Genomic DNA, 14565 nt, shown 5'->3' with positions numbered 1-14565 from the left:
AAGTGAATACATTGCAGTATATATATATATAATATAAAGGCAACCAGAAGCTATTATTTTTGCCAAAAATAATGGATAGGAAAATTCGTCTTATTGTTCTGTAATTAGGATATTGTATGGCTTACATTTATATTTGATAAACTTGAACTCAAATTGCTTAAAATTGGTAAAAATACACACGATTGAAAATTAACCAAGTTATATAAACTATTTCATCATAACAACACAACATAGAGCTAATTACTACTTTCACATATATACTACTTGAAATTGTGAAGCAAAACTGTTTGAAGGGCACTTCCCCTGCAACTTTGCTAGTTGCTTTTCGAAAGCATAATAAAATCGTATCACCATCTAACTAACCATATATATTGCAGAAACAAAAATTATTTAAATATTTGCCCCCGTTCAATTAAGGGAAGTGCGATTGTTTTTCGGATCGGTTAGCTGGTTGTTTCTCCCGAACTTATATTTCTCGGCTTCTACGAAATTGATTTAGTTTGCTTTCGTCTCGTTTTGTCCGGAAACGTTTAAGCTAAATGTTTTTTGGAAGTGGTCTTGATTTTTACTGAGTTTATGATTTACTGAGTTGAAAATGGGATATTGACTCCTTTCAAATCATATCACTTCTAGAGAGGTTCGTTGAAAATGATGGGGGGAGAGGGAACGATTTCTCCAGACACAAAGAACAGAACGGGCATCCGGAATAGAAATACTTAAACAAAATTAGAATGGTTATGCAATTAGAGGGGACTAAGCAGTTTTCATGAATTTAGATTTCGTTTTTTTTAATTGATGTTACATTTCATTGAATGATATGTTTATTTTAAGTTATCATAAGATTGATGCTAACATTTTCAGTTCTTAGCCACCTTTTGTTTTATTCCGAATTTAACTAACTCTGACTCAAATAATCATTTATTATCACGCGAGAAAAGAAAAAAGGAACGATGATGATATCATTAACATTTTTTGAGAAATCAGAAATCAATACCAAGAATCGGGAAATGTTTTCCACTAGAAACTATTTCCTAGAAACCTTTATATTTGGTTCGTTCCCGTTTCTTGTTGCATCACTAGAAAAATCTAAATACACATTGAACCAGAACCAGAAATGTACATTCTTCTTTTATGGATCCTTCCCCGTTTCCCTTTTAATCAATTCTTTCTATTTCTAAACCGAACATTCGAACAGTTGTTTCAAAAATATTTGAGTCACTTCTAGTGTTCCATATTAAGTGGAACCAACACATTAGGTGCAGAAAAGGATTAATTGTAGTTAAAAAGATAACAAATAAAAAACTTGTCTTTACTGAAAAAGATTGACATATTTTTTCGTTGATATCAACGAAAAAGCTAATTACTTTTTAATTTGGCATTATGTATAGGTGGGTTCATTTCTCAGTTGTTCAAAATGTTCATTTGTTTATTGGACAGATTTCACATTACGAAAAACTTATAACCATTTCTATTTTTATATCAAATAGTGCCAGCAATTATACCTAAAAAAAGATATTTACAATTTTGTTCGCTACATTTTAAGTTCTGCAGGATTTGTTTGCTTTTTATACTCATTTCATAGAAATTAATTCGCTCAAATAAGTTAATTTGCTTGTTGCATTTTTTTCATAAAGTTGAACACTTTATAAACATATACTCTTTTGGATATCTCCTTTTTATCGAAGCACTGCTAAAATTTTTCCAATTTAGAGTAATGTTTCTAAACGTCTGAGTATACTATAAATGGTGAGAAACGGTTTCTATTTATATGTAGTGTTGAATAATTTTCCTAAAATATTATTGCTTTCTATGGTTGATCGTGTTTTTCTTTCACATGTAGCAAATTTTATCAACTAAGATTGCTGTTCATAGAAGATCATTTGAGTCGTTAAAAAGTTTTTGATATACAGGATGAATCGAAATTTGCTCTTTTGAAAGGATTCTACATTTGACATTTTTATACTTGTTAAAAATCTTACTAGCCGTAACTAATTCAGTTTTTAGTCAGTGCAATTTAGAACAAAATATTTAGAATCTTGTACCACAATCCGATTTTATTTAATTTCACAAAATTTATGAACCTTTTATACAAATATTTTCCATAAGAACATGATTAGAACAACTAAAAAAATATATTTTACAGCATCTGAAGAAAATGTGCTATCATACGAAGCAGTGCAACGCCTACAAATTAACTACACTAGACCTGTAATTGTGCTGGGACCATTAAAGGATCGAATTAACGACGATTTAATTTCTGAATTTCCTGATAAATTCGGGTCATGCGTTCCGCGTAAGTTAAAATATTTCCAAACATACATATATGTTGTAGAAAATCATCATATATCTTAAGTATAGCTATCTTCCAAAACAGTTGTAGCATTCAGAAAAGTATCTTCATTATTATTGGAAATTTTTCTGGTATTAAATTTATAAAAACGTTCTTCATTCTTTCAAACTACTATTTATATAGCTATCATTTCTTTTCTGATCGTAAAATGAAATAACAATAGAGTTGCTTAACGCATTTGAGAGATAAGAGGCGCTTATTCTGCAATATTCTGATTTTAATTCCGCAGCAATGTAAATTTGCTGCCGCAAATATCACAAGTATGAAGTTCCGCAGCAATAGTTCATCAGAGCAAGCGACAAGCAAGGAGTTTGTACAACATTCTTGTTATTAATTGAAAAATTAATTCCTCAAATTTATAAAGGATTAGAACAGTGTCCGGAAATTTTAAAAACAAAACAAAATCAGAGTTATACTTTCTACACAAATTATTTCCAAATCTTTACAAATAAAGATCAGCTAAGGAACTTTTCTTGTTGCGCAGATACTTCATCTGTTTATGTTTGGAATGTACATTTACAGTCGATTCAGTACAATTGGACAGACTTGTTTCCTTAGGCTAGGATTATGGTATCTGTGGATCTTTACATACGAGTATTTCAAATTTTATCTCTATTCTCCTTCACCTTCTAGAGGAATAGAATTCCGTTTCAATCTCTAAACATTCTTCTGTAAATATTAACTGATTGTATAGCTTACATATGTGAACGGGTTGTCGTATATGTGTATGCACACACGAATTATGAATACACTACTCCTGTGGTAATATATATATATATATAATATATTGTATTATGGTGGTATTAACAAGAAAAAAAATTGCATATTTTTTATATATTTTTTACCCATTTCTTCCACAGATACTACTCGACCAAAGCGTGACTATGAAGTTGACGGTCGCGATTATCATTTCGTCTCTTCGAGAGAGCAAATGGAACACGATATTCAGAATCATCTTTTTATTGAAGCGGGACAATATAATGACAATCTGTATGGCACGTCAGTGGCCAGCGTGCGCGAGGTAGCCGAAAAGGGTAAGCACTGCATTTTAGATGTATCAGCCAATGCTATCAAACGGCTGCAAGTGGCTCAATTATATCCCATCGCCATATTCATAAAACCTAAATCGGTTGACTCCATAATGTAAGTAAAACATACATTAATTATTGTTTCCTGAAATAAGGCAGAATATTTTTTTAGGGAAATGAACAGACGTATGACAGAAGAACAAGCGAAAAAGACGTTTGAACGTGCTTTGAAAATGGAACAAGAGTTTGGAGAATATTTCACAGGTAACTAAAATATCTTCGAAAATATGCTCGTATAGAGCTTTATAAACCTTTTTTTCACTCGATTAATTCATGATTCTCCTCACCACTGATTCATAATTAATAACTGATGAAGTTCGATTGATGATACGTCGTTCTATTCAATCATTGATTTCGTTTTTCATCGACTATATTTCCTGGAAGGTAAAGGATATATCAAAAACTCGAATTGTGAAGAGTTTAATAAAGATGATGTCTCTTTACAATCGGTTCACTGATGGTCATCAACATTTTACTCGAAAACAATCTGGCCTTATGTTATACGATAAGACATGCAAAAAAGTTTATCCTTTCTAAAGGAAAATTCTGAAGAAATTAACAATGATGTCCTTAAACGAAATGTATGCCCCAAAATGAATGTCGTTCAAGCAAGGTTCATAATACCATAAAATTTCCGAGTGAGCAGAACATGGAGGGAGTTGATCAATTTGAATATCTGGGTAGCGTTTGATGTTGTGTCTAAAATCTTGAAATGCAAGTATCTGAACACTAGCATCAAGTTGAGGCTATTCCGCGGCAGTGTTCTCTCTGTGCTATTATAGTAGTACATGGAAAGTAACCACCATCCTTGCTACTCGGACTGTCATCAATTCATGTCTGCGTTATCTTATCGGGGTATTCTGGCTGCTTTGGGACTGTCATCAATTCATGTCTGCGTTATCTTATCGGGGTATTCTGGTTTGAGATGTTAACAAATGAAGAACTTGTCGGCGTGTGGCCAAGATACCTGTGCACGTGTTTATGAGAAAGGGAGTGGCAGTGGATAGGTTACACATTTAAAAAAGGGGCGACGATTCCATTGTGGGTTGTGTCATGCAATGGAAAATATTAAGGAGGAGTGCAAACTTTTCGGGAGTCAGTTACGAGAGCGAATCGACAGCGACGGTGCGTAGGGTAGGGTTTAGGATATGGTATATCTAAAAAAACGCCAATGTATCCGGTGAGCGGAACACTTTCAGAAAGAACAAATTTGCCAACGGAAAATTAATTCAAATCCACATCGCGTCAAGAAGTAAAGGAGGAAAATCCATGTACTTTTAATGATAGACACAACTAATTCAATGAAGAAAACATCTCACACACAAATTTCTTACAGCCGATAGAGGCGCGAAGTGATTTTGATATATCTTCTTCTTTTTCTTCAGCCTTTGTCCCGTTCACAAGCGGGGTCGGCTCGTCGTGATCGGCTTCGCCATTTGACTCTATTGAATGCCTGATCTGGGTGCAATCTCGAGGCTTTCAAATGCTTAGGTCTGCCTTTTGGTCGTTTAGCATCGACTTCGATGTTCAGACCAATCTTTGGAAGTGAATTCTCGTTTGCACGAACTGCGTGACCATACCATCGAAGACGTCTCTCTCGCAACTTTTCCACGATCGGTGCAACCCCATAACGATCGCGGATATCCTCATTTCGGATGTGATCTAAACGTGTGACGCCACTAGTCCAACGTAGCATCTTCGTCTCCATTACCGCGAGACGCCGTTCATTGTCTTTTATGGTCGGCCATCACTCAGAACCATAGAGAGCGACTGGACGGACAACATTGCGGTAAATTTTAGATTTGAGACGTTTGTTGATACGTCGATCACAAAGGACACCAGTTGTGGAACGCCATTTCATCCAGGTTGCGTTAATGCGTGAAGCAATTTCATAACGCAGCTCTCCATTGGCTGATAGCGTTGACCCGAGGTATTTAAATCGCTCAGATCTGGGCAGATCACTGCCGCTGATAGTGATTGTGCCTGTTTCATGGGGATCGGTCGTCAAAAATCAATTAAACTTTACTCTTCTAAGTAAGGGAGAGCTGTGTAACTCAGCGCACAAGTTATGAGTATGTTAGGTCCAGAGTTCATTACAGCCTGATTTTGATATACCTGCCATCAATTAAACTTTACTCTTCTAAGTAAGGGAGAGCTGTGTAACTCAGCGCACAAGTTATGAGTATGTTAGGTCCAGAGTTCATCACAGCCTGGTTTATAGTAATTTGACCTGTCATGAATGCGATTGTCAAGAATCCAGTCAAAAATCTCCATAATATGGGATAACAAAAGAATGTGGATAATTTGCACAACCTGCTGGACTTTTCTTTTTCAACTTTGGGACGGATGTGCTTCTTGCCAATAAGTTGACGTTCTGCCCTTAATAATGCGATTGGAAAACTCATTAAGCCACAATGTTCAGTTCTAGCTCTTCCTTTCCCAAAGGTCGGCTGCAATGTATTCGTCTGATTGCCTATTAAACTTGTGTACCGTTGGCAGTTGGAGTTGCTCCAAATATCGGAGGGGATGCAGAAATATGTGTTGAGTTTTGTTGTTCCGCTTGGTCCGAGGAGTTGCAACCCGCTAAATTCAGCTGTCACTCGACAGTGGGAGAGCTATCTTGCTTATTGAGCGGCAGATCTACTGACAGACGCGCCTGAGAATATCTATGAGCATTGGGTCGACATCAAAAATGATCTTTTCTCGAGTGTTGTACAGGTCGTGCAAGCGGATGGATGAATGGAGGAGGTTGAAAGCTCTACTGACCGTTATGAGTGATGGCGGGCGTGACACGCTCGAACTGCGGAAATGCAGTTACTCAATAGTAAGATCAACTTGAGGCTATTCTCTCTGTGTTGCTATATGGGAGTATCATATAGAAGCTGAACTCCACTGTTACTCAAAAACTCCATGCTTTCATCAATACCTGTCCGTGTCTTATTATCGGAGTACGCTGGCCTGACAGGGGGGGAGCGAATTTCCGGTAATCGCAAGCGGTTGACGCGCTATACCTCACCAAGGGGTGAAAGGCAACCATATATATATATCTTTCACACTCCTTAATGATCATTGCGACCTGCCTGCTGACCAATCAATTACGCTGTAGCTACTATTACGAGATTATCCCGGATGTCGTTTACAAGAGCTATACAGCCTTACAGGTAGACAGTTCCAGCCTTATATAAGCTTTGATGGTATCCATAGACTGAGCAATGATGTACTTTTTATCATTTTCCATTTTCCAATGAAGATATAAAATAAGTCAATAGTTCATTAAAGTATGAGGAAGGGTCTCTAAGAGGATCTCTTGCAGTTGAACTCAGCCACTGTTTATAGGTATAGATAATACTATCGGATCCGGGATCAGAATGCTTTGTCCTGTCTAATGCAAGGATTTTGATGAAGATGGAATTCTCGAGAGTATCGACGTACTTGCGGAAGTAGGGGGTCTTTTGCAATCTGCTCCTATTCCCACCATCTATCTGCCGCAGCTTGTCGGTTGGTAAGCAAGTATGCTTATCAGAGAGAGGCGTTAGATATTCTTTATGCGCTGATGTCAGTTTTTGATAAGATCTCTCTTGTCGATCGGAATGCCCGGTTTATTTTAAAGATCTTTGCAAAGGACTGCTCGGGTAACAACGATGACTTTCTTTACTTTTGACAAGAACACGGCTTTCCCATAAATTTGACAATTGGACTGCGTTTTATAACCAAGGAACTTATGATAGAGGCGTTTCTCCTCAGAGATCTTCACTTCGATTTCGTCACTCTAAAGACAAGTATCTCGGTTGATGAATCGTTTACCGAACTTGACGATCCTAAGGGTTGCGTAGGCCGCCCTGCGGTCTGATCTCACATTTCTTCGACGCTCTTAATACTCACCAATTCAATTCATTCTGTAGAGTTACGTACAAAAATATCGTTATTTTTTATATCCACCGTGTATAATAAATCATTTTTCAGGTCAGCAAATGGTTGTTCAATTTAGTTATAATTATTTTTATTTTGCAGCTGTCGTACAAGGTGACACAATTGAAGAAGTTTACAATAAAGTTAAGCAAGTCATCTGGTCACAGTCTGGACCAATCATATGGGTGCCGTCTAAAGAATCTCTATGACCAACAGCCACAACCACTTGGACCTTACCGCCTCGGGCCCGTGCGCGACCAGTGTCAAGGTCTGCCTATCATCATTGATCAATTGTTTTGCTTGATTTCATTATAATTGTCGATTATTTTGTCTTTGGTTTAAATGTGAAAAATTGAAAAAAAAAAGTACGAAAGATGTAAGAAAAACCTATTGCAAGGGATATTTATTAAAAAAATACTAAATATACATAAAAACGAAACATTAGACTAGGAACTAAGACGAGATTCGAAATCGAGAAAAATGAATTGAGAACGTTTAGAATTATTTATAGGAAATCCAGTTTCAGAATATATGACAGGACAAAAATGATGCAATACAATATTAACACATAGAAAATTGTTTTAAATGGAGTAAAAAATACAATGATGGAATTAGCAATATGAGTTTGCTACTTAAGGGCAATACGTTGTTGTTGGCTATTCTTATTTATGTCCTTTTTCCTTCTGTTCATGGTATTTCAAAGTATTTCGCATATTTTAGCAAGTGTGAAAAAATTGTGAACCCTAAGCAAATGAAATGGAATGAAATCCACAAATGAAAAAAGAAATGATGACATTGAGAAATGAATTAAAAAAAAATCTAAAAACTTTGCAGGAAACCAAGCCGTGCATTCATTGTATCATGTTTTTGTTGCTTACATGTTGTTTCGAGCATTATTGTCAAAAAATTATATGTTTTCGAATATATTATATTATTAATTTCATCCCTTTTTTCATTTTTGATGTTTTGTTTGAACAATTGTTACAGCTAACGTCCAATTAAAATATCTCGTTCCAATCCGCTACGCAACAATTCGCTTTTGTCGCTATCCCAATACTCACTGTATCCTGTTGGATTTCTCGCGAATCAAACAAAAAGAAGAATGCAGATCATTGTTCGTTCTGCGAGTGAACATCATTAAAATTCACACTTTTCTAAACTAAATATTAGTCAGATATCGACTTATTTTATTTAAAACAAAACAGTGCCAAATATGACCTAGACAAAAGGTTAAGAGGGGAACATAACCACTTACATCAGATGTCAAATGCAACTACTCCACGATTTGTTTATTCAGTGTTTCCAGGTTGCTGGTTGGACAAAGCGTGCGCTTAACGGAATGGTTCGTTGGATTTTAATGGAAACTTACCTAGCGCTTTGCACAGGAGATGCTTACATACCTACTATACGACTGATCGAAATTTATATCACATTCTAATTACCGAATTATTTCCCAAGTAAATTCGTCTAAATGATTTAACAATTGTCACAAATAAGGAGCAGAGATTTCGTTCTGCTCATACGAATACCTGTAGTATTTATCTATCTACTTATCAATAATGATAGTAATAAACGTTTCCTTGAAGTACCAATGTTTAGTTCCCATATAATATCTTCAATTATTACTAGTATGTATTGGCTTTTCCCAGTTGTTGAGGTCGTACTAACGAATAAGTCTTCGATTTCAATTATTTGAAGCATCAATTGTACTCTTCCTAATTCCGCGCCCTTTTGAAAAGTAACTCGCATAAATTGCTATTGCCTTTTGAATTTTTTGTCACTTTCAAATTTCTGCACCTATAATTCTCCACTTCACATTCCTTTATAAGTCTGAAATCCATTGGCTTTTAGATAGATACTAAAAATTTAAAAATCTGAAGATATTAAGAAAGACAATCACTAAATAATAAATTTCACCAAAATTCTCACTCAAACCCATCTCCAACAACAAAGGTTATAATTGAGTGTTTATTAATTATGACTTATGAAATAGCCAATGGTTTGCAGAAATAACTTAAAGTTAAATAATGAAGCCGAATTTTAATATTCCTTGTCGTTGGGCTGCAAATTTCACGGAGATGAATGATTATTTACAAAATAGAACTTCTCATTCAATAAAAATTTACAACGAAAATTGTCACCACACGGATATTTCACATAACTATTTACGCCATGTGGCGTGTGTCTCCGTCCAGGTCGTGCGTCATTAAAATACTATCCAGATTAACGGATAAACATTCATGCGGCAGAGCACCCACATAAAGAGCCTTTATGCGGCGTTGATCAAAAAAACGATAAGGTCCCGGAGCACGTGTGGCAAATTTGTGATAAGTTCTAGTTTGGGTTGACATGCCTGAACTTCCCGATATTCTCATCATATATAAAAATGTTCGCTTTGTATCGTTTTCCGCGTAAATTTTCATTGGCATGGAAGCACCTCAAGATCTCGTATTTAACAAAAGAGCATATAAATCAGCAGTTATTGATTTGTACCTGTTGGATGATAAGTAGCCTTCCGTTCAGAAAAGAAATGTGCAAGTTGTATTCTAAATCAAAATTTGAATATTTATTTTGCCATTTAAACAATACAATAACAACATTTTCGGAAAGTTTAGTCGTTGATAGTGTGTAATTATCTCACTGTTGCGAGCTTGCAGGCATTGGTGAATAACATGTATAACTTTTCTATACATTCTCAGCCTTCTCGTTTGTTGATAATTTCAACTTAGTATCATTTGTGCCTGAACTTTATTATAAATGCCTTTATACAAATATTTAGAAATAGAAAATATATAAAACAAAAGAAAACTATGACACAGTATAGTGAAAGTTTAATTTTCTAGTATAACAAAACTGGAAGTGTTCATTTGCTCCTAAAATTGGCGTGTATTATATGCCAGATATTCGAAGTCACGTTCATTCCGTGCTTTTTTCGTTCTATTTTACGAGTTGAACAATGCAATATGAACCCTTGCAATTATGAACAAAAGTTAATTTCACCACCGGAGTTTTTATGTTCGCATGTGAATAAATTGAAGCGGATCCATTTCCATGTTTAAATTTTTATATAGTATCTCTTTGAAAATTAATAAAACCATGTTAATTAGTAAAATATGTACATATGTGAATATTTTTTATTTTGTTGTTTGAAGGGAGTAAGCGATATTTATCGTCCAAGCACTCGTAATGGTAAGGATGGGGATGTTACGTCCAACTATTGAAATTTTTAAATTGTTATGTTGAAGGGGCTTGTCGAAAGAAGAATCAATAAGTATATTAAGAAGTTATCTTAATGGTTATATATGTTTCTGTTATCAGAAATGATTTGTGTAACATCAGTTATGCATAGGAACGAAGCGACTTTGATATACCCGCAACACTTCGAAATTTACTTTTCGGGTCGTGCTAGAACAATTTAACCCAGCGCACCACTTCTTCTGACACTAGGCGCTAGAGCATTCTAAATGGGTTGGTGTGGCAAACGGTTAAATGCTTTCTCTAAATCTAGAAATATAGTGTAAAAAAGGCGATGTTTCTCCTGTTGCTTCTCAATGAGTAACCGCCCAGTGTGTGTTGCGTCAGTACTTCCGCAATTCTTGACAATACGGCTTGATTCATGGTTATTTGACGATGTCACGAATATGGTTGTCAAAAACCCTCCTCAATAACCAGATTGAAAAACTCACTGAGCCGTAGTGCTGGGTCCCACCTCTTCACTTTCCATAGTTCAGATGCGATGTTGTCAGACCTTATTGGCTTCTTCGATTTCATTCATTTGATTGCTTCCTCGACTTCAGTGGCGCGGTCATGAAGATCCTGAGGGTTGCATGTGAGTGCCTGGCGTTAGGCACAATCCCGCGATCTTCTGCCACGGATTTAGAAGAGGACCACAATCAGAGTCCCACTTTGACTAGCACCACGGTTTTGGTTTATATTGAGTGCAGATACAGCATTCATACCAGTGAATGCGAGGCCTATTTAATACCTCTTCCGCAACTAAGGGGTACGGGGCCCGAGGTGTACAATGAAGTTCTCACAAGGGGATCATGTGCAAGCAACCGGACCGAGGAAGATATCCCCAAGGAATTCTCCTGGAACATATGCTCTTAGGGAGTTACTTCCGTTACCATGGTACCAGATAACGTCCTGTGAGGCTTCGTAGCAAGGACAACAATGTGGAATTGCTTCAAATGTCGCCCAGTGCTTATGGACGTGGATGATAAACAAAACCTTCCATTGAAATTTGTTCGAAATATTCCCGCCATCTATCCGACGCGGCTTGTCGATCGATAAGCAAAGCACTGCTTTTGTCCTTAACGCAAGAGACGTGTTCGGTATTCTGTATGAGTTAATATCGATTTTTGATAAATCGAGCCAGATTTCTGCAAGCAACCCCGGATCTCCAGCTTATTTTAAAGATCTTTGTACCGCCTGGGTAACAGCGAAGGCTTTCTTTGTTCCTCAGTTGGCATTCTTGTAAATTTGCCAATTGGCCAGTGTTTTATTGTCGAGGGACCTATGATAGAGGCGTTTCTTTTCACGAACTTTCATTTTGACATCGCCATTCGAAAGCCAAATGTCTCAGTTGATGAACATCTTACTAGGTACCCGGGGTGCACAGGTGTCTTTTTAACTTGATTCCAAGATTCTTCCACATTCATAATGGTTGATATTCGCGTAAATGAGATAATGTCCACCACCATTTAATTAGCGCCGGGCTAGTGCTTTATTCGCAAGAAAACAATGGCAGATGTTGAGGTGCAATAGCCTCATAGGGAACGCCTTTGCAGTCAGCGATAGTAAAAAAATGTCGGCATCTTAAGTGGATATAGCCGATTTGCGTTTAACTGTTCCCACTACGAAATGTAAAAAGTTGACGATACAGTCATCGACTGACAGGTTATAAGGCTTGGTGTGAAGTAGTTGCCAGACGGCAACTTTCTCGTCATCAGTTCGATGTCTGCAGTGCGTATGCGTCGAAGAAGTGACTGATTTGATCAACTGGTATAATGATGAACTTCATCAGTCGGTTATCAAATCTCTCAATTTCTTTAATGCACCACCGAAACCCTCAGCCAAAACTATCCTGAGTGTGTGGCAAACAAAAGCAAATCAGGAAACCGGAAGCTGAACGCTTCAAGTATGAAAGATTTGGTATATTTCTTTTAGAAAGTCATTTGAGTGTGCATTTGTCACATTAGTATGTAACACGTAATACAAGGTGTCTCAAATGAAATTTTATATTTATTTAGCTTACCACGTGAACGCAACGTATCCGAGGGGCGCGGGAGTTATATCAATCGGTAACCTGGCTCTTGGGAATTCAGTCGCTATGAAGCGTTTCTCGCGAGCAGACCGCACGTTGTGCGTGCGAGAGTTTTACAAAAACGGCGATTCGGCAGCTGTTGCGCGTAGGAAATTCTGCAGTATTTGAGGTTTTCGCCACTTAAATAATACGTCAAGCTTTCCTCTCATTCGACATTGGGTTAAAAAGTTTGAAGAAGCTGGTACAACGCTGGATAAATCAAAATTCGGGCGACCTAGGTCATCAAGAATGAAAACGTGCAGAATGTTAATCAGCCTGTTCGTGCTGACCCGAACCTTTCAATTCGGAAGCGCGCAAGTGCTTTAAACGTGCATAAATCATCATCACATCGCATTATGTACAAAGACCAAAAGCTGCACCCTTCAGACTTCAATTGGTGCACGAATTAAAGCCCCAAGATGCCAGTCAGAGGCTTAATGGAGGCTCTACCACTCGTGCTGATCACAAATTAAGCTCCTTTTTGCGAAATTCTCAAGATTAACGGAGATATAAGCGTTTATAGTTTTTCCCCAGATTCCTCGAAAAATCAGAAATTTTCCTGGCACCTAGCACCCCACAACCTATATACCATTTTGAAGCTCAGACCCTCTACCAGTAGTGCTGATCACAAATCAAGCTCCTTTTTGCGAAGTTCTCAAGATTAACGGAGATATAAGCGTCTACAGTTTTTCCCCAGATTCCTCGAAAAATCAGAAATTTTCCTGGCACCTAGACCCCACCACCTATATATCATTTCGAAGCTCAGACCCTCTACCAGTAGTGCTGATCACAAATTAAGCTCCTTTTTGCCGAAACTCTCAAGATTCACGGAGATATAAGGGTTTATCGTTTTTCCCCAGCATTCCTCCGAAAAATCAGAAATTTTCCTGGCACCTAGACCCCACAAGCTATACCCATTTTGAAGCTCAGACCCTCTACCAGTAGTGCTGATCACAAATTAAGCTCCTTTTTGCGAAATTCTCAAGATTAACGGAGATATAAGCGTTTACAGTTTTTCCCCAGATTCCTGGAAAAATTAGAAATTTTCCTGGCACCTAGACCCCACAACCTATATACCATTTTGAAGCTCAGACCCTCTACCAGTAGTGCTGATCACAAATTAAGCTCCTTTTTGCGAAATTCTCAAGATTAACGGAGATATAAGCGTTTACAGTTTTTCCCCAGATTCCTGGAAAAATTAGAAATTTTCCTGGCACCTAGACCCCACAACCTATATACCATTTTGAAGCTCAGACCCTCTACCAGTAGTGCTGATCACAAATTAAGCTCCTTTTTGCGAAATTCTCAAGATTAACGGAGATATAAGCGTTTACAGTTTTTCCCCAGATTCCTGGAAAAATTAGAAATTTTCCTGGCACCTAGACCCCACAACCTATATACCATTTTGAAGCTCAGACCCTCTACCAGTAGTGCTGATCACAAATTAAGCTCCTTTTTGCGAAATTCTCAAGATTAACGGAGATATAAGCGTTTACAGTTTTTCCCCAGATTCCTCGGAAAAATTAGAAATTTTCCTGGCACCTAGACCCCACAACCTATATACCATTTTGAAGCTCAGACCCTCTACCAGTAGTGCTGATCACAAATTAAGCTCCTTTTTGCGAAATTCTCAAGATTAACGGAGATATAAGCGTTTACAGTTTTTCCCCAGATTCCTCGAAAAATTAGAAATTTTCCTGGCACCTAGACCCCACAACCTATATACCATTTTGAAGCTCAGACCCTCTACCAGTAGTGCTGATCACAAATTAAGCTCCTTTTTGCGAAATTCTCAAGATTAACGGAGATATAAGCGTTTACAGTTTTTCCCCAGATTCCTGGAAAAATTAGAAATTTTCCTGGCACCTAGACCCCACAACCTATATACCATTTTGAAGCTCAGACCCTCTACC

General features: G+C 37.2%; 1 protein-coding gene across 4 annotated transcripts in view; it reads left to right on the top strand.

Moving 5' to 3' along the window:
* The window catches only part of LOC119656758 (disks large 1 tumor suppressor protein), a 139324-nt gene extending 128859 nt beyond the window's left edge, over nt 1-10465 (top strand). For all 4 annotated transcript variants that reach the window (XM_038063329.1, XM_038063325.1, XM_038063328.1 and 1 more), the window contains 4 exons: nt 2144-2293; nt 3211-3493; nt 3551-3642; nt 7450-10465. In XM_038063329.1, the coding sequence (XP_037919257.1) occupies nt 2144-2293; nt 3211-3493; nt 3551-3642; nt 7450-7556 (632 nt within the window). In that variant the 3' untranslated portion in view covers nt 7557-10465. The remainder of the gene's footprint in view (nt 1-2143; nt 2294-3210; nt 3494-3550; nt 3643-7449) is intronic.
* Nucleotides 10466-14565: the final 4100 nt, after the last annotated feature.

This window comes from Hermetia illucens, chromosome 5, assembly GCF_905115235.1.
Source record: "Hermetia illucens chromosome 5, iHerIll2.2.curated.20191125, whole genome shotgun sequence".
Taxonomy (NCBI): Eukaryota; Metazoa; Arthropoda; class Insecta; order Diptera; family Stratiomyidae; genus Hermetia; species Hermetia illucens.
This window is presented reverse-complemented; position numbering and strand designations above follow the sequence as displayed.